At 44.6% G+C, this 27,552-nt stretch overlaps 1 protein-coding gene across 1 annotated transcript in view; it reads left to right on the forward strand.

The window, feature by feature from the left end:
* LMBR1 (limb development membrane protein 1) overlaps positions 1-27,552 on the forward strand; it is a 387,912-nt gene that overhangs the window by 203,313 nt on the left and 157,047 nt on the right. The window contains exons 6-7 of the mRNA XM_082259842.1: positions 1,888-2,014; positions 20,887-20,955. Coding sequence (XP_082115968.1) covers positions 1,888-2,014; positions 20,887-20,955 — 196 coding nt within the window. The remainder of the gene's footprint in view (positions 1-1,887; positions 2,015-20,886; positions 20,956-27,552) is intronic.

Consider the following 27,552-nt stretch of genomic DNA (forward strand, 5'->3'; position numbering starts at 1 on the left):
CTTTAAGGGGTTGAATAACTGTGTCAATGAAGAATTCACAAAAGAAACATTTACTACTGTATTACAAAACCAATTGATGTCATTTTAGTTTCATATGGTTCTTTAAGAAGTCCTTGTAGGATTTCATTCTGAATACAATTACAAATGTACACTAAATTCCCTAAAACTCTTTACAGCATTGGGGGTTGAATAATTTTGAACACAACTGTAGTGTGGCTAGTGAGGGGAAATTTGAAAGAAATTGTAGTATGCCTGTCAGGGTTGAGCTGCCAGAGAGCAAAGTGTAGCAATTAAGTGAAGAGCTGCCAGAGAATATAATGTGGACAGTGAGGGGGAGCTGTGGAAGAATGTATTGTGGCCAGTGAGGGGAGAGCTACCAGAGAATACAATGTGAATAGTGAGGGGGTAACTGCCAGAGAATGTTTTGTGACTATTAGGGGTGAGCTGCCAGAAAGCAGAGTGGTGCTAGTGAGGGGGAGAGCTGCCAGAAAACCTAATGTGGCCAGAAACGGGAGAGCTGACAGAGAACGTAGTGTGGCCAGTGACTGGAGAGCTGCCAGAGAACGTAGTGGCAGGTGAGAGAGCTATCGGAGTATGTAGTGTCGGCAGAGGGGAGACCAACCGGAGAACATAGCGCGGGCAGAGCTGCCGGAGAATGTAGTGTGGGCAGAGGGGGAGCTGCCGGAGAATGTAGTGTGGGCAGAGGGGAGAGCTGCCGGAGAATGTAGTGTGGGCAGAGGGGAGAGCTGCCGGAGAATGTAGTGTGGGCAGAGGGGAGAGCTGCCGGAGAATGTAGTGTGGGCAGAGGGGAGAGCTGCCGGAGAATGTAGTGTGGGCAGAGGGGAGAGCTGCCGGAGAATGTAGTGTGGGCAGAGGGGGAGCTGCCGGAGAATGTAGTGTGGGCAGAGGGGAGAGCTGCCTGGAGAACGTAGTGTGGGCTGAGGGGAGAGCTGTTGGAAAATGTAGTGTGGACAGGGAGGGGATGGTTGTCAGATTGCATAATGTGACCGGAGTGCGGAAAGCTGCCAGTAGTAGTGTGACCAGTGTGCCTGCCAGGTACATCAGTATATGAGAAAAGCTCTGTTCCTTGAATCATGTTAGAGGCATTTGCAGAGATTTACTAAATTCCGAAGCTAATCCAAGATGCCGCTTCTTTATTGCTTGCTGTCAGAAACACTCCTGGTTGGGGTGAACACTTAAAAAAATAAAAAATAAATAAAGTATAGGGCTACAGTATCTAATTCAACCTGACACAAGAAGCCACATTAGGGTTTTGTAGCGTCACAGAGAAACACAAAATGATGACGTCACCCAACACTTGCTTGTATTGGACCAGAGAATAATAATGGGCCAAGTACTAATTTTTAATGCATCATGTTTTTCTTGAGTTAGGAACATAGAAATATTGCCTTCTGTATGAGCTGATTAGTCGTTTATTAGTGATAAGTAGAACTCAAACCACAACTTTTGTTATGAATAGTGGAGAAAGGTTAGTACCTCTGTTTTTTTTTTTTTTTAATTTTGTATTTCTATGTTGAATGAAAAGATCCCTAAATGAGGGAAAATGGTACCTCTGACAGATTTTTCCATAACAGGTGTCCATGTTGGAATAGATCCCCCTCTACCCCTGTTCTGGTGATGTACTTTCTGTCTTGGAGAATGCAGTCAATGTTACAGATAGTGAGGGTGAACAGGGGGACACTAAAATTAATAGAAACTTTTCAGAGGTTCTGACCCTTTCTTGATTGTTCCTAAATTGGAAAAAAAGAGATTTTACATGAAAACTATACGAGTTGCTCCAATAAACTAACGCTAAAATGCATTCTTTGAGATTGCTCAGTAAATTGATGCCGTTAAAGTTATACTTTCTTTTTATTTGTTCAACAGGGAATTAAAGCTCGGATTCTGGAGACTGTTGTCATGCTCATTCTCCTGGCACTTCTTATCTTTGGGATTGTGTGGGTGGCATCTGCATTGATTGACAACAGTTCTGCAAGCATGGAGTCTTTGTATGGTAAGGCTCTGAGCTCTACGTGTCCCTCTAGATGTTTCTTGCTGGGTAGTTCACAAACAAAATTGGTTTTAAATGTACTTTTTACTTTGTGTTTTAGAATTTGTCTTCGAATTTGTTGATGGAGACATAAGTGAAAACAGTAGCTACTGACTATTACTTTGACTAGGTTTCACAAAATGATAATATTTGGTTAGATTAACAAAACGTGATAACATTTAAATTCTGTATACATAACCAGAGTGAACCTGTCATTTACTATTAAACATTCCTCTGATTCCTCTTGTTTTGAATTGTATTGTAACTGTATTTTTTGCCCTCATTTTGTACAGCACTGCACAAACTGTTGGCGCTATATAAATCCTGAACAGTAATAATAACACAATAATTCTGCTATAAAGCATCAAATCAGAGGAAATGGACAGTGAACTTAGTTCCACCATTGAAGATGGTATAAAGGGTATTTTGTAAAGCTCAACTCAAGGATATTCGCAACTCTCCTTCCACTGCTTTCTCCCACCCCTCTTTAACAACCGCTGGTAAGAATTATAGGAGTTAGGCCACAGTGTAATGGGGCCAGCTATAGCGCTTGCTGTAGGTGAACCACTGTTGGACAATTGCTTGTCAATACAGAAGATGGTTGTGAGGTTGGTAAGCCTTAGAGTAATATATGGTGCATTAAACCTTAATAAAGTGCTTGGTGCTAATCGAAAACTTTGTATAATAGAAAGTGTACAGATATAAATTGTATATATGTATAACACAGTAAGTGGTGAATAACAAATATCCTTATAATGTTACTGAAGGTAAAATATCACAATAAGTATGCAAGGCATGAAATATGTTATAATGCAATTTAGGACAATAATACTAAAATTATGAAAGGTGATGGAAGGTGCTAATTATTTTGGTGATTCAATCAATCAAGTGCAAAAATTGCAAAAATGCAAGCCGGTATTCACCGCTCTCCACTCACGGGCACCATTCTAGCTGGTGGTTTTACTTTTTTTATGTATTGTGTACCTACCAATTCTATTAAAACTTTTTCATGGTATTTCACTATCTGGAGCTTTTTTTATTCTTCATACCCTGACCGGACCCTGTGGACAAAGGCTATCTGGGAGAGGGCAATCCGGAGCACGGTGGTACTATAAAGCCCAGCAGTATCTATTCTGGCCCAGGTGGCAAATCAAGCGCTACAGGTCTTAACACCATAAGGTAGATAAGACCCACATCAGCTGGTGAGTGTGTTCTTCTATTACCCCCACGGTGACACCAAGTACCAGGACTGGATTATTGGAGGATCCAACACAGAGCACCAGCACTTTTTCCCAATTTGCACTCAAGATTTATCTGCATATTTGCACCTGAGTCACTTATGAACTATTATTTATGAACTATTTTGGAAATTTATATTTTTTTGCATTTTTGCAATTTTTGCACTTGATTGATTGAATCGCCAAAATAATTAGCACCTTCCATCACCTTTCATAATTTTAGTATTATTGTCCTAAATTGCATTATAACATATTTCATGCCTTGCATATTTTATAACCTTGCATACTTATTGTGATATTTTACCTTCAGTAACATAAGGATATTTGTTATTCACCACTTACTGTGTTATACATATATACAATTTATATCTGTACACTTTCTATTATACAAAGTTTTCTATTAGCACCAAGCACTTTATTAAGGTTTAATGCACCATATATACTCTAAGGCTTACCAACCTCACAAATTTTTGTTACCATCTTCTGTATTGACAAGCAATTGTCCAGCAGTGGTTCACCTACAGCAAGCGCTATAGCTGGCCCCATTACACTGTGGCCTTACTCCTATTATCTTTTACTCTCCCTATAGCAGCTGCATTTCCAATTATTTATTTAATATCACTCAATACATTTATTTTATTAGAGCATACCTAACCTTACCAATAGGCGCGAGGGATATACATATTCCAGTATATTAACCCTAAGCTGGTAAGAATTGTCCATTTCTCTTTCGTTCATTGACTGTCACAGCTCCTGTCATTCTTGACTATTGGTTATGCTGCCCCCTACAGGAGTAGGACACTAGGCAGAAAAAACTTCTGGCTACACCCATGGGCAGTCCCAGGGCTTATACTCCCTCGCCCTACTATAGTCACTCGTTTTTTTTTTCTGCCTAGCCAGGAGTAAGGACCTAGTTCCTTGCTGGGATCTTTGGTCCTGGCAAAATTTTTTAGATCGAAAATGTTTTCCTCCTGGATTTTTCCTGTGAGATCTATTATCAACTGTCGGACTGGGCGAAGGGCTGGATAATCTAGATCCAGTGGTCATCCCAGTCTGGTCAGTGAGCACGCGCAGGCCTCAGCTCCGCACCAGGTCGGCCGTGACATAGCCCCTCTGGACGGGGGTTGGCCCTGCGAGTTAAATGCCTCAGCCTGAGTTGCAGCGTTCCTGGCCGACAGCCCCCCATTTCGTTGGAGAGGAGAATCTGTCTGGAGCTGTACCCACCTGGTTCCTGGTATGGTGAGTAGCTGTCCCCTCACTACCCCTGGAGGGTTTGGGAATGGACGTTGGACCCCTGGGTTTCCCTCCTTTCCGCAGGCACCCCCCCTTGCCAACCCCCCCCCCCCCACACACACATATATACGCTGGGGATGTATTTTTTTGGGGTGATCTGGCCACTTTCCTAGGGTGGGGGGCAGGGCGCTAACTGGCAATGGGGGGGGGGGGGTGCGCCGCCGGCGACTGGACGATCAATTGGGTGGGGTTCCTGCCAGAGCTCCCTCTGTCCTGAGGCCTAATCTCCCGATTTCTGTGTCTCTGTAGGCCTCGTGGAGCCGCCATTTGGTTCTAGCTTTGTGTATTTCTATACACGGTGGCCATGTTTGTGTAGTCCAGCGGCCATTTCCTTGTCGTATCACAAATAGCGGCAGCCATGACTGTGGAGTTTTAGAGGTGGGAGCCCCTCCTTATCCCCTGGTGCTGACTCCTGGATCATTTTAGCTTCCTGATCGCCGCATGTGTAGTGCAGATTCTCCTGGTAATTGCAGGGGCCTGTGTCGGCGGGTGGTAAATCTGGTGGGGTCCTCTCCCTCTCTGCTGAGGATCGCTCTGTGCCTTGTACTTGGCGACCACATGGTGCTGCCAACGCAGTGGGGGTTGTCCCTTAGCAGTGTGTTACACTTTTTGTGGGATCCCCCTGGTAAACCCATAGTCTTTGGAGCACGTTTCCCCACCTGATCTCCTCTCTGAGGCTGCTGGGCCCCCCGTGCCCGAACTATACACCCAGGCACTGACGGCAGTCCTGGAGTCCCTTGTGTCCCGGGTGGATGCGGCTTGCGACCGTCGGGTTAGCAAAAACCGCCCCCTGCCTCTTCGGTCTCAACAGATCTTGAATCAGATTCAGCCACCTTGGATGTGGGTCACCCTGCTGGGTCTGTGACCACGTGCCCAGAATTCTCTGATAGTGAGGATGATTCCTCCACGTCTACGACTGCGCACAGAAAGGCGCCGGTAGATGCACTGATTGTATCGGTGCGTGAGACCTTAAAGATGGAGGGCGCAGCTACATTTTGGCACTCACAAGCCATCTAGAGCGGCAAAGATATTTCCTTTTCCTGCCTGTTTTGACAGAATTGTTGCTAAAGAGTGGGGAGGACCAAAGCGTCCCCGTGGGGTTCCTAAGCACTTTACTAGGCATTACCCCTATAAGGAATCCCTTCTTAAAAAGTGGGCTCTGCCACTGGTGGGGGACCCTCCGGTTTCCAGATTAAATCAGGCAGATTCTGGTGGAAGAGTCCCCGCCTTTAAGGATCCGGCTAACTGGAAGGCATTATACAGTGCCTTGCGAAAGTATTCGGCCCCCTTGAACTTTGCAACCTTTTGCCACATTTCAGGCTTCAAACATAAAGATATAAAACTGTAATTTTTTGTGAAGAATCAACAACAAGTGGGACACCATCATGAAGTGGAACGAAATTTATTGGATATTTCAAACTTTGTTAACAAGTAATAAACTGAAAAATTGGGCGTGTAAAATTATTCAGCCCCTTTTACTTTCAGTGCAGCAAACTCTTTCCAGAAGTTAAGTGAGGATCTCTGAATGATCCAATGTTGACCTAAATGACTAATGATGATAAATAGAATCCACCTGTGTGTAATCAAGTCTCCGTATAAATGCACCTAAGCTGTGATAGTCTCAGAGGTCAGTTTAAAGTGCACAGAGCATCATGAAGAACAAGGAACACACCAGGCAGGTCCGAGATACTGTTGTGGAGAAGTTTAAAGCCTGATTTGGTACAAAAAGATTTCCCAAGCTTTAAACATCCCAAGGAGCAGTGTGCAAGCGATTAATATTGAAATGGAAGAAGTATCAGACCACTGCAAATCTACGAAGACCTGGCCATCCCTCTAAACCAAGGGTCTTCAAACTATGGCCCTCCAGCTGTTCAGCAACTACAATTCCTATCATGCCTAGTCAGGTCTGTGAATGTCAGAGTTTTACAATGCCTCATGGGACGTGTAGTTCTGCAACAGCTGGAGGGCCGTAGTTTGAGGTTCCCTGCTCTAAACTTTCAGCCTATACAAGGAGAAGACTGATCAGAGATGCAGCCAAGAGGCCCATGATCACTCTGGATGAACTGCAGAGATCTACAGCTGAGGTGGGAGACTCTGTCCATAGGACAACAATCAGTCATATACTGCACAAATCTGGCCTTTATGGAAGAGTGGCAAGAAGAAAGCCATTTCCTAAAGATATCCATAAAAAGTGTCGTTTAAAGTTTGCCACAAGCCACCTGGGAGACACACCAAACATGTGGAAGAAGGTGCTCTGGTCAGATGAAACCAAAATCAAACTTTTTGGCAACAATGCAAAACGTTATGTTTTGCGTAAAAGCAACACAGCTCATCACCCTGAACACACCATCCCCACTGTTAAACATGGTGGTGGCAGCATCATGGTTTGGGCCTGCTTTTCTTCAGCAGGGACAGGGAAGATGGTTAAAATTGATGGGAAGATGGATGGAGCCAAATACAGGACCATTCTGGAAGAAAACCTGATGGAGTCTGCAAAAGACCTGAGCCTGGGACAGAGATTTGCCTTCCAACAAGGCAATGATCCAAAACATAAAGCAAAATCTACAATGGAATGGTTCACAAATAAACATATCCAGGTGTTAGAATGGCCAAGTCAAAGTCCAGACCTGAATCCAATCGAGAGTCTGTGGAAAGAACTGAAAACTGCTGTTCACAAACGCTCTCCATTCAACCTCACTGAGCTCGAGCTGTTTTGCAAGTAGGAATGGGCAAAAATTTCAGTCTCTCGATGTGCAAAACTGATAGAGGCATACCCCAAGCGACTTACAGCTGTAATCGCAGCAAAAGGTGGCGCTACGAAGTATTAACTTAAGGGGGCTGACTAATTTTGCACGCCCAATTTTTCAGTTTTTTATTTGTTAAAGTTTGAAATATCCAATAAATTTCGTTCCACTTCATGATTGTGTCCCACTTGTTGTTGATTCTTCACAAAAAATTACAGTTTTATATCTTTGTTTGAAGCCTGAAATATGGCAAAAGGTCGAAAAGTTCAAGGGGGCCGAATACTTTAGCAAGGCACTGTATATACCTTAGCTGGTTCGGCAATGAGGCCGTGTTTACCATTGCCCTAGTGTCGCAAACTCGGACCGAGTTGGCTTGGCTCCTATGCCGTGACCTGGAGCGTGAACAACTCCCTCCTGCCTTTGCTGAGCTAGCGGACCAGCTGGTCCAGGGGCTGCAGTTTATCTGTAATGCCTTTTTGGATGCGGCTCCCCTGATGGCTCATCTCTCTGTTTTGGCGGTGGTCCTTTTGGCTCAAATGCTGGTCTGTGGACCAGACTTCTAAAAAGGCCTTGACTGATCTTCCCTTTCGAAGAGATTATCTGTTTGGAGCTACCCTGGCTGACATCATTAAAGGTCTCACGGGGGGGAAGAGTACCTTTCGTAGACGTGGACTTTCCTTCTCGGCTCATAAGAAGTTTTTTCGTCCCTCAGGGTTGACTGACAATGGCTCGAAGCCTTTCAGGAACTCCTCTGGCGGTTCTAAACGACCCTGGTCTGGCAAACCGAGAGCAGGTTTCTCCAAGCCCGTGGACAAGGCTCCTTCTGCGTGAAGGTGCGCCCTCACACTTATCAGCGAAGGGGGGATGTCTCCGCTGGTTTCCGGACCCATGGTCCTCCTTGGTACAAGACCAGTGGGTCCAATGAGTCATTCGGTATGATTACAAGATCGACTTTTGCTCTTGTCCCCCGGCAAGGTTTTTTTTCCTTTCAATCTGCGCCTGTCCACGGACTGGTTGCAGGGTCTGTTTGGGGCAGTACAAGATCTGTTCCTTTAAGTGGTGGTCATCCTGGATCCGACTTCTTAACGTTTTCAGGGTTTTTACTCAAACCTGTTCACAGTGCCCAGGAAGAAAGTCAAAGTGCATCCAATCCTGGACCTCAAGGCGCTGAACTGCTTTGTGCGGGTACAGAAGTTCAGAATGGAGTCCATTCGATTGGTGATGGCATCCCTGTGTCAGGGGGATTTTCTCGCTTCTATAGATATCAAGGATGCCTATCTTCACATTCCAATATGTGCCAGTCACCAGCGTTTTCTCCGCTTTGCAGTGGGAGAGGTGCATTATCAGTTTGTAGTGTTACCCTTTGGTCTCGCCTCCGGTCTTCACAAAAGTGATGGCTCCAGTGCTAGCCATGTAATGCCAATGGGGTATCGCAGTACTGGGCTAATTGGACAATCTCCTTCTATGAGCGAAGCCTCCTTCTGCTCTGATGGAGAATCTTGGGATCACAATATGAACTCTGCGGGATTTTGACTGGATTCTGTATCTTAAGAAGTCTGCCCTGCTTCCGTCCACGAAGCTGGACTATTTGGGCCTGACTCTGGACTCAACAATAGCCTTGAATGCTCCTTCCTCTGGACAAACTCCAGAAATTGCAGGTTGCAATTCGCCACCTGCTGTCCGACAAATTGTCATCCCTTCAGACTTGCATGCGGGTGCTTGCCAGCCTGTCCGTCTGGGGAGGCGTCCCCGGCAAGCATTTTGCTCAGGGGATCTGGAGATGGAGTCCAGGATACCGGTCAAAGTCCTAGAGCGATCAGACTGTTTCTGGACCATTGGATGGTTTGTCTTCAGGGATCCCCAGTGCGCATTCAATTGGACAGTGCCATGGCTTATGTCAATCACCAAGGGGGCACAAGAAGTGCCCTGGTGGTTCTGGAGGTAGCCGGCATTCTAAGGTGGGCAGAACTGTTTGTTCCAGTCCTCTCCGCCATGCACATTCCTAGTGTGGAAAGTTGGCACGCGGATTACCTCAGTCGGCAGGTGTTGGACCAGGGGGAGTGGTTCCTTTATCTGGAGGTGTTCCATCAGCTGTGTCTCCGGTTGGGCACCCTCGAGGTGGATCTGTTGGCGTCTCAGCTCAACAGAAAGGTTCAGAGATTTGTGGCCCAGTCAAGAGATCCTCTGGCAGATGCAACAGACACGCTGGTGGCCCCGTGGGGTCAGTATCGCCTGATCTACGTCTTCCCTCCTCTCAAGGTTCTCCCCAGACTCCTACGCAGGATCGAGGCAGAATTGATTCCAGTCATTTTAGTGGCTCTGGACTGGCCTCGCCGGTTATGGTATGCCAATGTCCCTGGAAAGCTTCCTCTCAGAGAGGATCTGTGTGCTCCGTTGCCACCTTGGGATCTTAATTTGGTGCTTTCAGCTCTACAATAGTCTCCCTTTGAATATATCGGGAGATTCCCCTGCTTACGATGTCCCAGAAGGTGGCCCTTTCTGTGGCTATCACCGCGCGCAGGGTGTCGAAACTGGCGGCGTTACCCTGTTGTTCACCTTTTCTGGTGATTCACAAGGATAAGGTGGTGCTTTGCCCCTGTCCGTCATTCCTTCCTAAGGTGGTCTCTGACGTAGGTTTGCAAGGCGGCCACTTGGTCGTCGGTGCACACTTTTACAAAGTTTTATAAAGTGGATGGGTTGCCATCTGCGGATGCTTCCTTTGGCCGCAAGGTTTTCCAGGCTGCTGTTTAGAGGACCTGATCCTCTTTGAATGTGTATTTTTTTTAGGTGGGCTCCAGTTGTTTTTGGTTGAGCCCCTGTTGCCTGGTTGGCTAATGTTTAGCCTTGGTAATTTTTTTTTTTTTTTTTTGCTGTTTCCTACCCTTCATTTTTGACACTGCTTTGGGACGTCCCAATGGTCAAGAATGTCAGGAGCTGTGTCCGTCAATGAACGAAAGAGAAAATGGGATTTTTGACTTACCGTAAAATCCATTTCTCGGATGTTCATTGACGGACACAGCACCCACACCTCTGTGGAGTTATATTTCTCCTGACACTGCTTGTAACAAAACTGAGTGACTATAGCAGGGGACTATATCCCCTGGGACTGCCTATGGGTGTAGCCAGAAGTTTTTTCTGCCTAGTATCCTACTCCTGTAGGGTGCAGCATACTCAATGGTCAAGAATGACAGGAGCTGTGTTCGTCAATGAACATAAGAGAAATAGATTTTACAGTAAGTCAAAAATCCAATTTTTACTTACATGAAGCCACGGTCACATGTGAGTGTGATCCGTTATTTTCTGATCTGATTAGGGGAGATGATGCAGATCGATCAACGAATGTGAGATTAGCTTTATACAGTAACAAGAAAAAGTTTGTGAATCCCATGGAATTAGTTGGTTTTCTGCATCAATTAGCTTTAAAATGGGATCTGATCCTCACCCAAGTTGCAACAATAGACAAACACAATGGCTTAAGTTAACACACAAACAATTGTAATTCCTCCTGTCTTTATTGAATACACCTTCTAAACATGGAGGAATAAGTAAAAGAACCCATAAAGTTCTATGCATTAAGATAATAAACTTCTTTGTGTAGCAACCCCACTAATACTTACCTGAGCCCGTCTTTATCCAGCCTCCTGATTGGTTGAGACGCAGCGTCATTGGCTCCCGCGGCTGTCAATCAAAGTCGGTTGGCAAATTAGGAGTGATGGGGCGGGGCCAAACCGCAGTTCCGTGTGTCCATTCACACATACACAGAGCTGCAGCTCGGCTTGGGTGCCCCCATAGCAAGCTGCTTTCTGTGGGGGCACTTGACAGGAGGTAGGGGCTAGGAGCTCCCGCCAGGGACCCGAAAAGTGGAAGATCAGACCACTCTGCAAAACCAACTGCACAGATTAGGTAAGTGTAACATGTTTGTTATTTTTTAAAGAGAAAACTGAGACTTTACAATCACTTTGGTAGGTGGTCGAACCTAGTTTGGCAGCAATGACTTCAAGCAAGCCCTTTTGGTAACTCTTAATCAGATCTGCACAACAATTAGGAAGAATTTTTAACCATTCCTCTTTACAAAACTGCTTCAGCTCAGAGACAATTTTAGGATGTCTTCCATCTCTTGAAGTCATTCCACAGCATCTCTATGGGGTTGAGGCCTAGACTCTGGGCCACTCCAAAAGGTGAATTCGATTTTTCTGAAGCCAGTCTGTGGTGGATTTACTTTGATGCTTAGGTTCATTGTCCTGCTGCATCAGCTACCCTGACATAATCTTGAAGTAGTGTGAAGCAAGCCCAAATCATCATGATCCTTCACCATACTTCAATGTTGGAATGATATTTTGATGTTGGCAAGCTGTGCCCTTTTTACATAGTGCTGGGTATTCTTCTCAAACAATCAACTTTTCTTTCATCAGTCCACAAAACATTTTCCCAGTAGCATTGTGGATTGCCAAAGTGCTCTTTGGCAAACTTCAGGCGTACAGAAATGTTTTTTTTGGAGAGCAGCAGCTTCCCATGGGGTGTTCTGCCATGGACACCTTGCCTGTTCAAAAGCTAACGTATGGTAGACTCATAAACCGGGATATCAATCTAGTGATATCTTAGACTTTAGCTTTTACTGATGAATTCTTCTTTACCTCACTGGGGATTCTGTGTTGAGCCTTGGGAGTCACCTTGGCTGGGCACCAACTTCTACGAAGAGTCACAGTACTAAACTGTCTCTATTTGCAGACAATTTGTATGTTGACTGGTAGATTCCTAAACACTTTAATGTTGCTTTGTACCCCTTTTCAGCCTTATGTAGATCAGCTACTCTTGATCATATGTTTTCAGAGAGCTCCTTTTTGCGAGGCATTGTTCACATCAGCTGAAGCTTCCTATGAACAGCAATCTGAAAATTTTTGTCTGTTTATCAAAGTAGCTGTAAGCCACACCTCCAAACTAATTTCTGACTAATTGGCTTTCATTGAAGTAATTTGTTTATGGGTTCCCTTTTTTTTTCCTCCAGCACTGTGAATGTTTAATGGGTGTACTCAATTATTTGTGTGTTATTAGCTTAATAAGCACATTATGTTTGTCTGTTGTTGTGACTTAGATGAGGATCAGATCACATTTTTTAGGCAAATTACTGAAGATAGCCAGTCACAATTCCTGGGGGTTCACATACTCTTTCTTGGAAGTCCCCCCCCCCTCCTTCCCCGCAGTCTCCTTGGACATGTCACAGGTCCCAGAAGACTGCGGTACCAATTGCAAAGCGCAACCGCAAACTGTCACAGCCGAGTGCCCACAGTTGATATTCTGTCGCCGGGGACAGCCACCAATGGAAAGAATGGCTCGGGTGAGCACATCACTGGATCATGGGACAGATGAGAGTCTGTTTATAAAGTCCGCAGATACAGTTTTTGTAGCCGTTGACTTTTATTAACTAGTTCTGGATCGGAAGGATTTGCCCCCTTAATGACCAGGCCATTTTTTTGCGAATTCGGCACTGCGTTACTTTTAAATGAAAATTTTGCGGTCGTGCAACACTGTACCGAAATAAAATTGTCCTTTTTTTTTCCCCACAAATCAAGCTTTCTTTTGGTGGCATTTGATCACCTGTGCAATTTTTATTTTTTTACGCTATAAACAAAAAAAGCGACAATTCTGGAAAAAAAACAATATTTTTCACATTCTGCTAATATAACATTCCCAAAAAAAAAAATGTTAAATCAAAATTTTTCATCCTTTTAGGCCAATTTGAATTCTGCTACATATTTTTGGTAAAAAAATAATCGATATAAGCTTATTTTGATTGGGTTACGCAAAAGTTATCGTGTCTTCAAACTAGGGGAAAGATTATTATTTTTTACTAGTAATGGTGGCGATCTGCGATTTTTAGCGGGACTGCGACATTGCAGCAGACAGATCCGGCCCCTAACTGACATTTTTTACACTTTTGGGGGGACCAGTGACATTAGTACAGTAATCAGTGCTAAAAATATGCACTGTTACTGTAATAATGACATTGGCAGGGAAGGGTTAACACAGTGGTCATCAAAGGGTTAAATGTGAGTCTAGAGGAGTGTTTTCTAACTGTGGGGGGGATGGGCTTGTGAAATGACCATAGAGACCTGTGATCCTATATAGAAGGATCACAGGCGCTCTGTGACCATTTCAGAGAGAACAACGGTCATCTATGTTTACAACAGCTGACCGTCATCCTCTCTCCTCTCGCGGGTGGCCGGCGGCAATCACGGCCGCCAATGCCATGGGTCGGCATCCCTGCTGCCTAATGGTGGCGGGAGCGCGCCACCGCCGCCACGTGCTCGCCTCCCCAGCATCACGCAGATTTACTGCAGCAGGCTAGCGGGGGTCACGCGTGGGGCCCCCCGCCCTTCCTACGATGTACTGGTTTTGTTCAGAACCGATCAGTCATCAGGTCCAGGCCAGTGATTTTTGGCCTGGACCTGTTGATAGGTTCTGGACAATTGTAGAACGTCCTGTACCCGTGTAATGTAAACACAGGCACAGGATATTATGTAATCTCCTCTCCTGGAGTCCTTTTCGGTTCCAGCGTGAGAGGAGAGAACATCTACTGTAAGTACAGAAGCAGCACACTGACACTAGTACACATAGGCACACATTTAACCCCCTGATTACCCCCTAATTAACCCTTTCACTCCCTGTCACAGGACATACTATATACAGTACAGATAAAATTTACTGATCAATGTATTGGTGTCACTTGTGAGTTACTTCAGATAGTGTGAGAGGCAGTCAGTGATAGTCCCAAATAAGCTTAGGGTCCCCGCTATATATCGCCCATTTAAAGATTCTTTTCCCCTGATCTCCCCCGTTAACTCCCTGTCACAGTGTACACTATATACAGTACAGATAAAATTTACTGATCACTGTATTAGTGTCACTTGTGACTTCAGTAAGTGGTAGTTAGAGGGAGCCCAGATAGGTTTAGTGTACCTGCCATATATCCCCTAATAAAGATTTAACCCCCTGATCACCCCCAGTTAACTCCTTCATTGCCCTGCCACAGTGTCACTATTATAGTGTACAGATCTTTTTTCTGATCACTGTATTAGTGTCACAGGTGGCATCAGTTAGCGTCAGTTCAGGACAGCGTCAGATTGCCCGCCACATTTAGTAATACATTTTAACCCTTTTATTGCCAGACACACACACACACACACACACACACACACCTCCATTACTAGTATAGTGTCTGAACGGATCAATATCTTTGAACTGATCAGAACTATACTAGTGTTCCCAAAACGCAGCGTTAGCAGGATCAGCCCCAACACCTGAAGTGCAGAATCAGCAGATCACTGTCACTTCCAATACACAGCACACTAAACCGCAGCATTAGCAAAGTCAGGGCTCATCTCTGCTAGTACTAACAGTTCCATTTTTTGGTAGCGGTTCAAACAGTCCTTGACAACCAGGTGCTTTTTTACCTGTGAGTTACACTAGGTACCTAATAAATTTATTGGCCAAATATGTCCAAACAGAGGTACACTAGTGAAGAGGCCCACATAATGCTGAGCAAGACAGATGAGAGCAATATGGAAGCCTCAATGTCAGAATCAAGCTCAGTATTTGAACCTGTAGACAGCAGCGGCACCCTGACAGATAGCTCTGACGATGAAGTAGTGGTCCCTGCTAAGGTCAGGTTTGTCAGACCCTGTTCTTCTGTTGCTGTGGTGCAACAACCCCAGGGTTCTCGTATGCAGCAGAGTGTCGGTACTAGTGCCGCTCGACCTTCTGGTAAACTGGCAAGCACCAGCAGCCTTGTACATCCTGGTTGTAGTCAAACCAGCATTGCAGCAACACTTGGTGACGTGGAGAGTCCCATAAGTGCAGTTCAAGCTAATGCGGTGGCTAGCACAAATAATGTCCTGCAGCCACCAAGGATTCAAAGACAGGCCCGTAGAGCCCATAGTGTCCTGTTCCTGATGCGCTTGCAAATCCTGATTGGGAGCCCACCACTTCTGCATCGCCCCTACTCTCCCCCCCCCCCCCCCTTTCCACACAGGTCACACAGAATGTTTTCATTCTGACCTGCATTCACGCAGATACGACAGTCCAAATTGCAACGGTGACTGGTGTTGTTGAGAAGCCCCTCTGTCCACGGATACAACTTTACCATGGGAGGGGTGGACTTTAACGACCAGATGATGGCGCCATACTTAGTTGCCCATAAGGCCAGATGCTGGTACAAAAAAAGTGTCTATATTTATTTCAATTTGTCCTGCTGAACGCTTATGTGCTATACAAAGCATCAGGAAGAAATGGATCCTTCCTAAAATTCCAGGAAGAGATCATCACAGCCCTTCTGTAACCAGGAGGTGCCGTGGCCCAAATTCACTATCCAGATGCTGTGACCCGGCTGCATGAGAGGCATTTTCCGGATGTCCTCCCTAGTTCCCCTACCCAAAGAGAACCCAAAGAAGATGTTGTGTCTGTAGGAAATGTGGATTTAGGCGTGACACCCGTTATTTTTGTCCCTCCTCTCCTGGCCAACCTTGTCTCTGCATCAGGGACTGTTTCCGTCACTACCACACACTAGTAGAGAATTAGTATAGGGTACAGCATGGCACAGTCTAGGGCACACTTTTTCACAAAGGGTCTCGAAAGATGTTGGCTATCACATTTTGAGAGACCCTAGCCTGGAACAATTTTTTTACAGTTACAAAAAGAAAAGATGCAAAAAAAAAATGTTTAAAATAAAAAAGCCAAAAACAGTTGTAATTTTATTGAGTCAATTTTCTGTTCTTACTTTTTTCTACTTTCTGCTTTTACTGTACTTTATAATATACTGTTATACTGTAATGTTTTGTTGTTACTGTTTTTTATTGTTAACCATTGTTTGCTTTGCATGTACTCCCATCAGCTGCAGCACTAATTTGTTTATTCTGACAGCAACAGCGTTTGCTCTCACCATATGTGTAATCAATGATTGTAGAGCCGCAGGAGGTGATTTCACCACCGCAGTTTAAAAAAAGAGCATATATGGCGAAGCATAGGGGATAGGGTGGACACAGAGGGCGGATATCCCCTATGCTTCGCCATATATTTTTTTAACACTTTTCGTGGCAGAGATCTCTTCATCTACATCGATCAATACGAGTGGAGGAATTTTTCCCTTCAGCCCAGAAAAAAAAGAACATTGCATGTGATGTGTGCCCATTATTAGAAGTGGGTGGATGCTGGGAGGTCTAATTGTGGGCATACCACACACTTTCTGGTATCGTTTTTTACAGCCAGCGGTCAGCTTTCGCGTAAAAGCAATCCTAGCAGATAATTAGCCTCTAGACTGCTTTTTACAAGTATTGCATACTAACACATTATGTGACACCTACCTCCAAACTAAGCCCTCGTCATCCCCACTGGAGGCCGCATCCATCTTCTGATGTTTTCCTTCTTCGTCTGCAGACTTTGGCTATGATACTGGCCGGGAGCCGCGTGATGTCACTCCTGCGCATGCGCACGAGAGCCGCCGGTTACGGCACTGGGCTCTGAAGAAAGTTTCTTCAGAGCTCATGCTGATGTCATCGGCTGCATGAAATGTAAATATCTCCTAAACAGTGCAAGTTTAGGAGATATTTACAGTACCTATAGGTAAGTCTTATAAAAGACTTAGCTATAGGTAAAAGTTATAAGAGTGGGTTTACAACCACTTTATGGGGGTAAATCCTTCCGGTCCAGACGTGGTTAACTGCTCCCAGACCACCCCACGTACAAGTATTGCGGCAGGGCGGACCTTCAGTGCAAAATCACCTACCTGTACATCATTTACAGTTCCAGTTCTGGGGCACGCATGTGCACCGCCAGCGACCTGTTCCCACTGTAATTGGACACAGCAGGAGCAAATCAGCGGGTCTGGCGGATCCGATGTTCGCCGGCACCCGGTGAGCGTTCTTGAGAGAGGCAGAACGGCGGTCTGCCTATGTAAACAAGGCCAATCACCGTTCTGTGAGATGGGAAGATGGGGATCCTGTGTTTCTGCTAAGCAAAAATTTTCCATAAATTGTAGACCCTATAACTTTTGCACAAACCAATCAATATATGCTTATTGGGATTTTTTTAACCAAAAATATGTAGCAGAATACATATTGGCCTAAATTGATGAAGAAATTCGATTTTTTTTCAAGTATATAATTTTTTCATAGCAGAAATTAAAAAAAAAATTGTTGGTCTTTTTTTATAGCGCAAAAATAAAAACCGCAGACAAGATCAAATACCACCAAAAGAAAGCTCTATTTGTGGGAAAAAAGGACATCAATTTTGTTTGGGTACAGCGTCACACAAACGCGCCATTGTCAGTGAAAGTAACGCGTTAGTATATTGCAAAGAATGGCCTGGTTATGGTAAACCTCTTCTGGACATGAAGTGGTTAATGAGAAAGAAGTTTGAGCTAAACATCACCTTTCTAAAAATCCCCAACATCTTCCTAAATGAAATGCACACTTGCCTAGCATTGCTTTACTTGCATCTATTTGTGGTATGTAATGTACAATGAACCCCAAAAGAACTTTTATATATTTAACGTTTTCAGGGCAATGTGGAGCTCCGGCATTAGAACCTCTGTCAAGATTTTTGCAGTCTCTGTCTCATTTTCTGAACCAGTGATCACAAGTGCATTGTTGTGAATAAACTTCTTTTTCGGAGTATATTTTCCATATACTTAGGTGATTCTTTTATAGACTGGTGGTAGGAGTATATAAAAAGTTCACTTCAGTGGGGTGGGGGCGGGGACAAAAATCATTGACTGCGCTGATGGTAAGGACAGAAAACAGACCTAATATAAAACCATGACAGAGGCTCTAACCCCAACATTTTAGAGCTAGGGTCCCGTTCACGCCTTCGTGTTTCCTTGTAAAGCAAAACAAAGTAGGTTATAAAAGACTCAATGTTATTTTACCACTTGACCTCTGGAAGATTTACCCCCATTCATGACCAGGCCATTTTTTGTGATATGACACTGTGTTACTTTAACTGACAATTGAGCGGTCATGCGACATTTTACCCAAATAAAATTTGTATTGTAAAGACCAGAAAATCAAAACTAAACTATTTTTTACTTTCTGCTATAAATCATATTCAATAAAATTTGGGAAAAAATCGAATTTCTTCATAAATTTAGGCCAATATGTATTCTGCTACATGTTTTTGGTAAAAAAAAAAAGAAATCCTCAATAAGCCTATATTAATTGGTTTCCGCAAACGTTATAGCGTGTACAAACTCTGCTATATATTTATGAATTTTTTTTTTCACTAGTAATGGTGCGATCAGTGACTTATAGTGGGACTTCAATATTCCGGCGGATAGTTGAACACTGACACTTTGTGGGAGCCAGTGACACTAATACAGTGATAAGTGCTAAAAATATGAACTGTCACTGTCCTCATGACACTGGCTGGAGGGGGTTAAACATCTAGGGCGATCAAAGGGTTAACTGTGTGCCTAGCCAGTGTTTTTGTGTCATGTGTTAGGTTTTTTTACTTGGGGAAGAGACGGATTTTATTTCCTGCTTTACAGGAACACAAATCCATCCTATCAGAACGGAGATCTGCCTTCTTTACATAGGCAGATTTCAGTTCTGTGTGTTTTACTGACGATCAGTGGGTGTCGGTGCCGGTGGACAACCAGTGCCTGGCATGCACAGATTGGCTTCTGCTGTCATTAATGACAGCAGAAGCAGCCCGAGCGCACACCCTGCAGGCAGAAGTGCAGAATCTTACATATATACAGTGCCTTGCGAAAGTATTCGGCCCCATTTTACTTTTCGACCATTTGCCACATTTCAGGCTTCAAACATAAAGATATAAAACTGTAATTTTTTGTGAAGAATCAACAAGTGGGACACAATCATGAAGTGGAACAAAATTTATTGGATATTTCAAACTTGGTTAACAAATAAAAAACTGGAAAATTTGACTTGCAATATTATTCAGCCCCTTTACTTTCAGTGCAGCAAACTCTCTCCAGAAGTTCAGTGAGGATCTCTGAATGATCCAATGTTAACCTATATGACTAATGATGATAAATAGAATACACCTGTATGTAATCAAGTCTCCGTATAAATGCACCTGCACTGTGATAGTCTCAGAGGTCAGTTTAAAGCACAGAGAGCATCATGAAGAACAAGGAACACACCAGGCAGGTCAGAGATACTGTTGTGGAGAAGTTTAAAGCCGGATTTGGATACAAAAAGATTTCCCAAGCTTTAAACATCCCAAGGAGCACTGTGCAAGCGATAATATTGAAATGGAAGGAGTATCAGACAGCTGCAAATCTACGAAGACCTGGCCGTCCCTCTAAACTTTCAGCTCAAACAAGGAGAAGACTGATCAGAGATGCAGCCAAGAGGCCCATGATCACTCTGGATGAACTGCAGAGATCTACAGCTGAGGTGGGAGACTCTGTCCATAGGACAACAATCAGTCGTATACTGCACAAATCTGGCCTTTATGGAAGAGTGGCAAGAAGAAAGCCATTTCTTAAAGATATCCATAAAAAAGTGTCGTTTAAAGTTTGCCACAAGCCACCTGGGAGACACACCAAACATGTGGAAGAAGGTGCTCTGGTCAGATGAAACCAAAATCAAACTTTTTTGAAACAATGCAAAACGTTATCTTTGATGTAAAAGCAACACAGCTTATCACCCTGAACACACCATCCCCACTGTCAAACATAGTGGTGGCAGCATCATGGTTTGGGCCTGCTTTTCTTCAGCGGGGACAGGGAAGATGGTTAAAATTGATGGGAAGATGGATGGAGCCAAATACAGGACCATTCTGGAAGAAAACCTGATGGAGTCTGCAAAAGACCTAAGACTGGGACGGAGATTTGTCTTCCAACAAGACAATGATCCAAAACATGAAGCAAAATCTACAATGGAATGGTTCACAAATAAACATATCCAGGTGTTAGAATGGCCAAGTCAAAGGCCAGACCTGAATCCAATCGAGAATCTGTGGAAAGAACTGAAAACTGCTGTTCACAAACGCTCTCCATCCAACCTCACTGAGCTCGAGATGTTTTGCAAGGAGGAATGGGCAAAAATTTCAGTCTCTCGATGTGCAAAACTGATAGAGGCATACCCCAAGCGACTTACAGCTGTAATTGCAGCAAAAGTTGGCGCTACAAAGTATTAACTTAAGGGGGCTGAATAATTTTGCACGCCCAATTTTTCAGTTTTTTATTTGTTAAATTTTGAAATATCCAATAAATTTCATTCCACTTCATGATTGTGTCCCACTTGTTGTTGATTCTTCACAAAAAATTACAGTTTTATATCTTGATATTTGAAGCCTGAAATGTGGCAAAAGGTCAAAAAAGTTCAAGGGGGCCGAATACTTTCGCAAGGGGCACTGTGTATATATAATGGCGCACTGCGATGGGTTTTGAAAAATTAGGCACGTCTGTTTTTTGGTTCATTTTCATGCACTATGATGACCAGTAAAATAACGAAACCACGTGTAAACTTCCCATAATGCATGTTTAAAAATGTACAAAACCTGTACAAATGTACAAAACCTAACTTATTTTCTAACCTTTCAGATCTCTGGGAATATTACCTACCATATTTATATTCCTGTATTTCATTGATGGGCTGTCTTTTATTACTCCGTAAGTAATGTCCGCTTTATCTCCTCTTTATAGCCTCATCCATGTTAAAGTGACTTAAATCAAGTCAAAATTGTTTTAATCTTTTTAAATCTGCAGTTTAAAATATGAGAATACCCGGTAATCCTGCAAGGTCCTGGTTGTGTGCTTCTTTTATGGGGTGATAACTGTTTCCTAGTCGTACTCCTGTGTTGTCAGTCTGTCACATGAACCCCTGAAGAAAAGACATATAACCATGCCAACAGACATTGCATAATCTGCTTTGTCACCATCAAGAAGCTAGACTTGAGAAATGATCCGGAGAGAGTGCACATTAACAGGAAGTTGATATGAAGCTTAAAAAAAGGCAATTCATGATATGCGGTGTTATAGCAAAACTGAATGTTATCCAGGTAGGGTTTAGGTCCACTGTAACTGTGTGGCATAAAGATGCCAGAGTAGAAAGTTTGGAGCTGATTTAGCTGCCTTGTTTTTGAATGTACATTGTTGTGGGGTGTCATGTAAATCTTCCTACTTAGTTACTAGCATGGAAAAAGTGTGCGTGTCAGGTATTCTGTCAGTTCACTGGCTGCATGCTTTTCGCAAATCTGTGACCTGCTAAGTACTGAAACAAGGGTGTGGATGAAGGATGTGCCTTTAATTAAGTACTGAAAATGTTTCTAATCTGATGGATTCCTTTTTAGATTACACTGGCAAACCCCCCCCCCCCAACATTAAAATATATTTCTCTTTCGTTCATCGACGGACACAGCGCTCCATAAATCATAACTAGTGGGTTATATTGCCTCCTCCAGGTGTAGACTAGGCAGAACAAAAAACACCTGGCTACGCCCATGGGCCATTCCTACCTGGTATAGAACCCCTCTCTCTGCTGTAATCAGTTTTAATCTGTCTAGTCAGGAGTAAGGACCTAGGCTCCCGGCTGGGATCTCTGGTCCTAGCAATTTTCTCCTTCCTTTTATCTTTTTTGTTTTCTCTCGGTGAGATCTACAATCAACTGCTGAGCTGAGCGACGGGCTGGATAATCTAGATCCAGTGGTTCCCCCAGCCCAGCCAGCGAGCGCATGCAGACCACAGCTACTCTTTAGGTCGGCCGTGACATATCCTCACGGACAGAGCCTGGCCCGCGAGTTAAACGTCTTGCAGGGTCCCATACAACCCGGCATGGGTCTGAGTCATAGTGGCCCCTAACCAGACAGCTCCCCTACTTTGGTGGCGAGGAGTTCTGTCTGGAGTGTTACCCGCACCATGGAAGGGTAAGTACGATCCCCCCCTCTCTCCTTTTGGTGGTTTTCTTTGGGGTGGACGTGGGTAATCTCCAGGGATGGTCGGACCTGCCTGCAGGTTCCCTCCTCCCATCCTTAAATCCCTCGCTGAGCTTCCCCCCCCCACTCCCCTCTGTCTGGACCTAGATCTGGTTAAGGTCCCAGGGCATAGAATGCAGCAGAGACCCTTGGGCACTCCCCCGCTATCCCCACTCTGTAGGGGTCCTGGGATAGTGTGTGTCCCGCCCTGGTAGTCTGGAGGGGTCCCAGTGTAGGAGACCCCTAGGTGCATGCCCTGCTGTTTGCAGTGTGGGTATAGTGTAGGGGAGTCCCAGTGCAGAGACCGATACAGAGTGCACAGCAGAGTCTCCCCTAAACATTTCCTGCCTTCGGGGAGGGGGGTCCCCTTGCAGAGGGTGCAGGAGAGATCCTGGCAGCATGCTTCAGTGTTTATAGCTGATGGTGGCCATTTTCCCTTATTCTGGCTGTTCTCCAGTTGGTGGCCATGTTTGTGTAGCTGGATGTTGCCACGGGGGCCATTTTCCCTTAGTCTGGGAGATGGAGACAACTGAAGCCTTGTGGGGATGCCGAAGCTTCTCCTCTTCCTCCTTAGTTTCCTCTTCCTGTGCCCGGGGCATATGAACAGGGAATAGCATCCATGATGATGCTGGGTTCAAATTCTGTGCTTTCCTCCGGTCGGTAGGGTGAGTCTTTGGGGGGGGTCACTGTTATCTCTCTCTCTCTGCTGATAGGTACCCTGAGCCTTGAGGGGATACTTTTAGTGGTGCCAAAAGATCGTTTCTGTACTGCAAGATCTTCCTTTCCTTATAGAATCTTAGGGTTACATCTCCCCACTGAACCCTCCCTCGGAACCCCAGCTTCCCATGGTTGCACTGACGGCGGTTCGGCAGTCCTTAGTGTCCCGGGTGGAAGTGGCGTGTGGGCAAAGGCCCAGGAGGAAGTGTCCCCTGCCTTTCCCCCTGCTCAGTCTGTCTCATCTGATTCTAAACCGTATGCCGCCATGGACGCGGCCCGTCCAGGGGGACTTAATATCACACCCCCTGATCCATCTGATAGTGAGGATGATTCCTCCATGGTCGCAGCAGGGAATGAAAAGCTGCTGGTAGACACATTTATTACTGCAGTGCGTGAGACTTTAAAGATGGAGGTTGCGGCTGATGTAGCCACGAACGTGGCTGTGTCGTTTGGTACGCAAAAGTCGCATCGTACTCCAAAGGTGTTTCCATATGTGCCTTATTTTGACAGGTTTTCCTGTAAGGAATGGGAACAACCAAAATTACCCTTTGTGGTCCCCAAACGATTTGCTGTATGTTACCCTTTTGAGGAGTCACTTTTAAAAAAGTGGACTAGTCCACTAGTGGTGGACCCTCCTGTTTCCAGGTTGAATAAAGACACCATGACACCAGCTCCTGTGCTGTCTAAACTTTGTTTCAGTGGTAATTAGGCACGTGCTGTGGGTTAAGAATTGATCCGTAGACCAAGCCTCTAAGAAAGTTCTCATTGATCTGCCCTTTCAAGGCGATCGCTTGTTTGGGGCTACCCTGGATGACCTCATTAAGGGTATCACGGGAGGGAAGAGTACCTTCCTGCCACAATTTAAGGAAAGGTAGCCTCGCCACACATGGGGGCCCTCCTTCTTAGCCCATAGAAAATTATTTTGTGCTTTTGGGACAGAGACTAGGGGAAATAGATCTTTTAAATCTTCCCCGCGAGATTCCAAGCAACCTTTGTCTGGTAAGCTAGCTTCCCCGGACCAGTAGACAAGACTTCTTCAGCATGAAGGTCTGCCCTCACCCATTATTGGGGTGGAGGGACATCTTTGCTGGTTTCCAGCCCTGTGGACTTCTTTGGTGAGCGTCAAGGAGATCCACAAAATGTTTATTTTGGGGGTACCCAGAAAGGGGGGACAAAGCTTGTGCTTTTCAGGGTTTTTTTTATGTCCTGAGTCTCCTTGTGCGGATTTAATTCCTGCAAAGATTAAGACAATGGCTGAACTACCTAACGTCTCCCCTATCCCTGTATAGGGAATTGATTTACCTAGGTCTGATACTATTTCTGACTAGGGCGGTCCTTCCTCTGCACAAACTTCAGGGACCACAGGCCGTGATTCACCGGCTGCTGTCACACAGATAGTTTTCTCTCCCATTTTGCATACAGGTTCTGAGTCTTTTGGTATCCATCTTCAGGACCGTTCTGTATGATCGTCTTACATGCGGCTCCACAGGAGGATACCGAAGTTCGTGACGAACTCACGGGGTCCTCTGACAGACGCTGCTGGTGTCCAAGGGCCACAGTAAGGCCAGTATCATCCTCGGCTAAGGCTTCTTCTGCAGTTCTGTGAGGAATCAAGAGCGAGGCTCATCATTCTGGTGGCTGTAAACGTCCCCTGGGGGCTTCCTCTCAAAGAAGACCAGTTGTCCCAAGGGCTGATCTACCATAAAGTCCCTGGTTTTATTGGCCTAGCTACTGAAAGCCAGGTACTGAAGGATAGAGGTCTGTCTGGATCAGTGATCCCTACTATGGTAATGGTGAGGAAGTCGTCTTCCAGCAAGATTTACCATCGTAGATGTAAAGCGTACATTTCTCCAATCGCCTTCCAGGACGGCCCAAACATGAGAGATGATAGGCTCCTCCTACCGGAAACAATCAATTAAACACAGTTAAAAGGCCCCACCCTTCCCTCCATCCTCAGTTTAGATTGTGTTTCTTCCTACGAAACATTTGTTATTTTTTACTGACCTGCAGACTTTTTGATAGTCCTATGGTCCCCCTGTGAGCCAGGTTCAGCAAAGCCACTGAGAGTAGAGCTCTACCTGCCACCCCTCCCGGGTTTCTCACAGGTCGCCTCTTCCATCGGTGGAACCGTCGGTCACCCGGGTGACCCTCTAGGTTTCTTTCACCGTTTGTTCCCGGCGCCAGCAGCTCTCCTCCACGGATCGGATTCGAATTTCCCGCTGGAAGTGACGTCAGACGCGAGCGCCTCAAGCCTCGCGGTCGGAGCGGAAGGACCCGACAACATCCGGTGATGTCAGTTCCTGCACAATGCGGAAGAAGAAGGTGGAGGAGACGCCGGAACCGGTTCCACGCGGTAGTGCAGACTCCCAGGCCACAGGAGCTCGGACAGCTGCCAGGGAGATGAAGCCTTCTACTCACCCACCGGGGAAGGAAGAAGCGCTGGGCCAAGCAACAACAGCCAAACCCAGGTCGGACCCGGGTAAGTGCTGCAATGCATCTAACTTTCTCCAAAAAGAAAAGTCTGCTGATGTCTTTTGCTTTACTGCAATGCTTGATGTTCCCTCTCCCTGCCCATAGTAGGACTGTTTAAGTGTCTTTTCTAGGGGCCTCTTACCCTTTTCAAAAAATGGAAGAGTGATACTAATTGATGTTGTAAACAAACAAAAGAGAAAACAGGCGCCTCTGAGTTAAGACTGCGATTTAATATGGCAAACAAGTAATAAAAACTTACATCAAGGTAAGTATAAGCAGACAAGATGGGTCCTTCCGGTGTCCATGTGGAGGCTGGGGCTTGGAGTCATCACTGTGGGTCTGTAATCATCTCCTCTCTTCCTCTTCCTGTCCAGCAGGAAGTGGAGGGTGTCACAGCAGTGAGATGGAGGCTTGGACAGCAGGGTGAAACCGCAGTGAGATGGAGGCTTGGGCCGCACAGTGGCTGTGATGCTTGTCCACAGGATCTTCCGGCGTAATGACTGACGCGTTTCCGAGCATGCGCACTGTGGTGGGAAACCAGCGCGCGCTCCTTTTTCAAAGTCAAATGTAAAAGGGGAAGAGAAGGACCAATTTATGTGTTCCGGAACAATGCCCTCTGGTGGTGAAGTTATAAAATTACTATCAAAGTAAACATGACTCTACATTATAGCTGTATGAGGAACAATGCCCTCTAGTGGTGAAGTTATTAAATTACTATCAAAGTAAACATGACTCTACGTTATGGCTGTATGAGGAACAAGGGTCCCTCTAGAGGTCAAACCAGTAAGAAATAAAAATAAACAATAATATACATGTGATACGATGCATGAAGAGAATAATGCCATAGACAATGAGAGGAAAATTAGAGGGAAAAAGAAAAAAAAAAAAAACCATGGGATGAAATGAAAAAGAAATGATAAATGTGGAAATAAAATTAAATATTAATAAAAATAAAATATAAAAATGAAATTAAATTAGAAATAAAAATCAAAAATGGGAAATTAAAAATAAATGTAAACAAAATAAATAAAGAATTGTATATGATGTAAGCATATCATTAACTGAGACTAAATATACAAAAAAATAAATAAATAAATAAATAAAAAATTATTATATTTGTATGTGATAATGTAAAATTCTTATAGTATATATTGATACATGTATGTATAAAATCAGGAAATGGATACTAATGCAATGAGATGGATGGAATGGGAACGATGATGAATATCAACCTGAAAGAGGTATGAATATGGAATGTATAATCATACGGTGGAGACAAGGGATAAATGCTAGACAGTGAGTGGATGAGGAATTGTTGGCGGCAGGAAGGGTAGGAAGGGGGGTGGGAAAAAATAAATAAATAAATAAATAAAAATTAGCACTGTATGGATTACCTAAAGTGAACCCAGGAGGGGACTAATTAAAGAATGGTGGATACATCCAATTCTTCGTTCATCCCATTGGGCGAAAGTGTATTGAGGGAATAGATCCAAAACGTTTCACGTTCGCACAGTTTGTGAAATCTTTCGGCTTCGGGAAGGTCTTTTGATATTTGCTCAATGATCCATACCTCAAGATTTGAGGTAGATTTGTCATGGTGTCTGAGAAAGTGGCGGGGGACGCTATGTTTGTCTTTTCCTTCCTCTATTTTTCTCCTGTGTTCCCCAAATCTTTGTCGAAGGGGACGGATCGTGCGTCCTACATAGAGGAGGTTGCAAGGACAACTGAGGCAATAGATTACAAAATCAGATGAACAATTGAAAAAATCAGCGAGGTTGTATGTTTTGTTATGTGTATGAAATGATTTTTGGCCCTGAGCATTCAGACTATTTCCTCATCTCACCTTAAGACTTTATCATAGCCTTGATGTGCTATTATATGGACTATCGTTTTTATGTAGTGCTAACAGCTTGCGCCACTTGTTCCATTTCTTGTCTGTAATTTGCATTGAAGCCTTTTCTTTAGTAGGCAGCAGCTGTAGCAAATCTTATACCACCTTGTCTCACACTATTTATGTCCCAGTCGGTTTGTTATCCCCAGTATTTTGCCCCACATCATTTTTGGCTCCCCTTGTTACTGAGGATTTAACCCCTGGTTCTTTTTATCA

Source organism: Pelophylax lessonae, assembly GCF_965119305.1.
Source record: "Pelophylax lessonae genome assembly, chromosome: 5".
NCBI classification, from domain to species: Eukaryota; Metazoa; Chordata; class Amphibia; order Anura; family Ranidae; genus Pelophylax; species Pelophylax lessonae.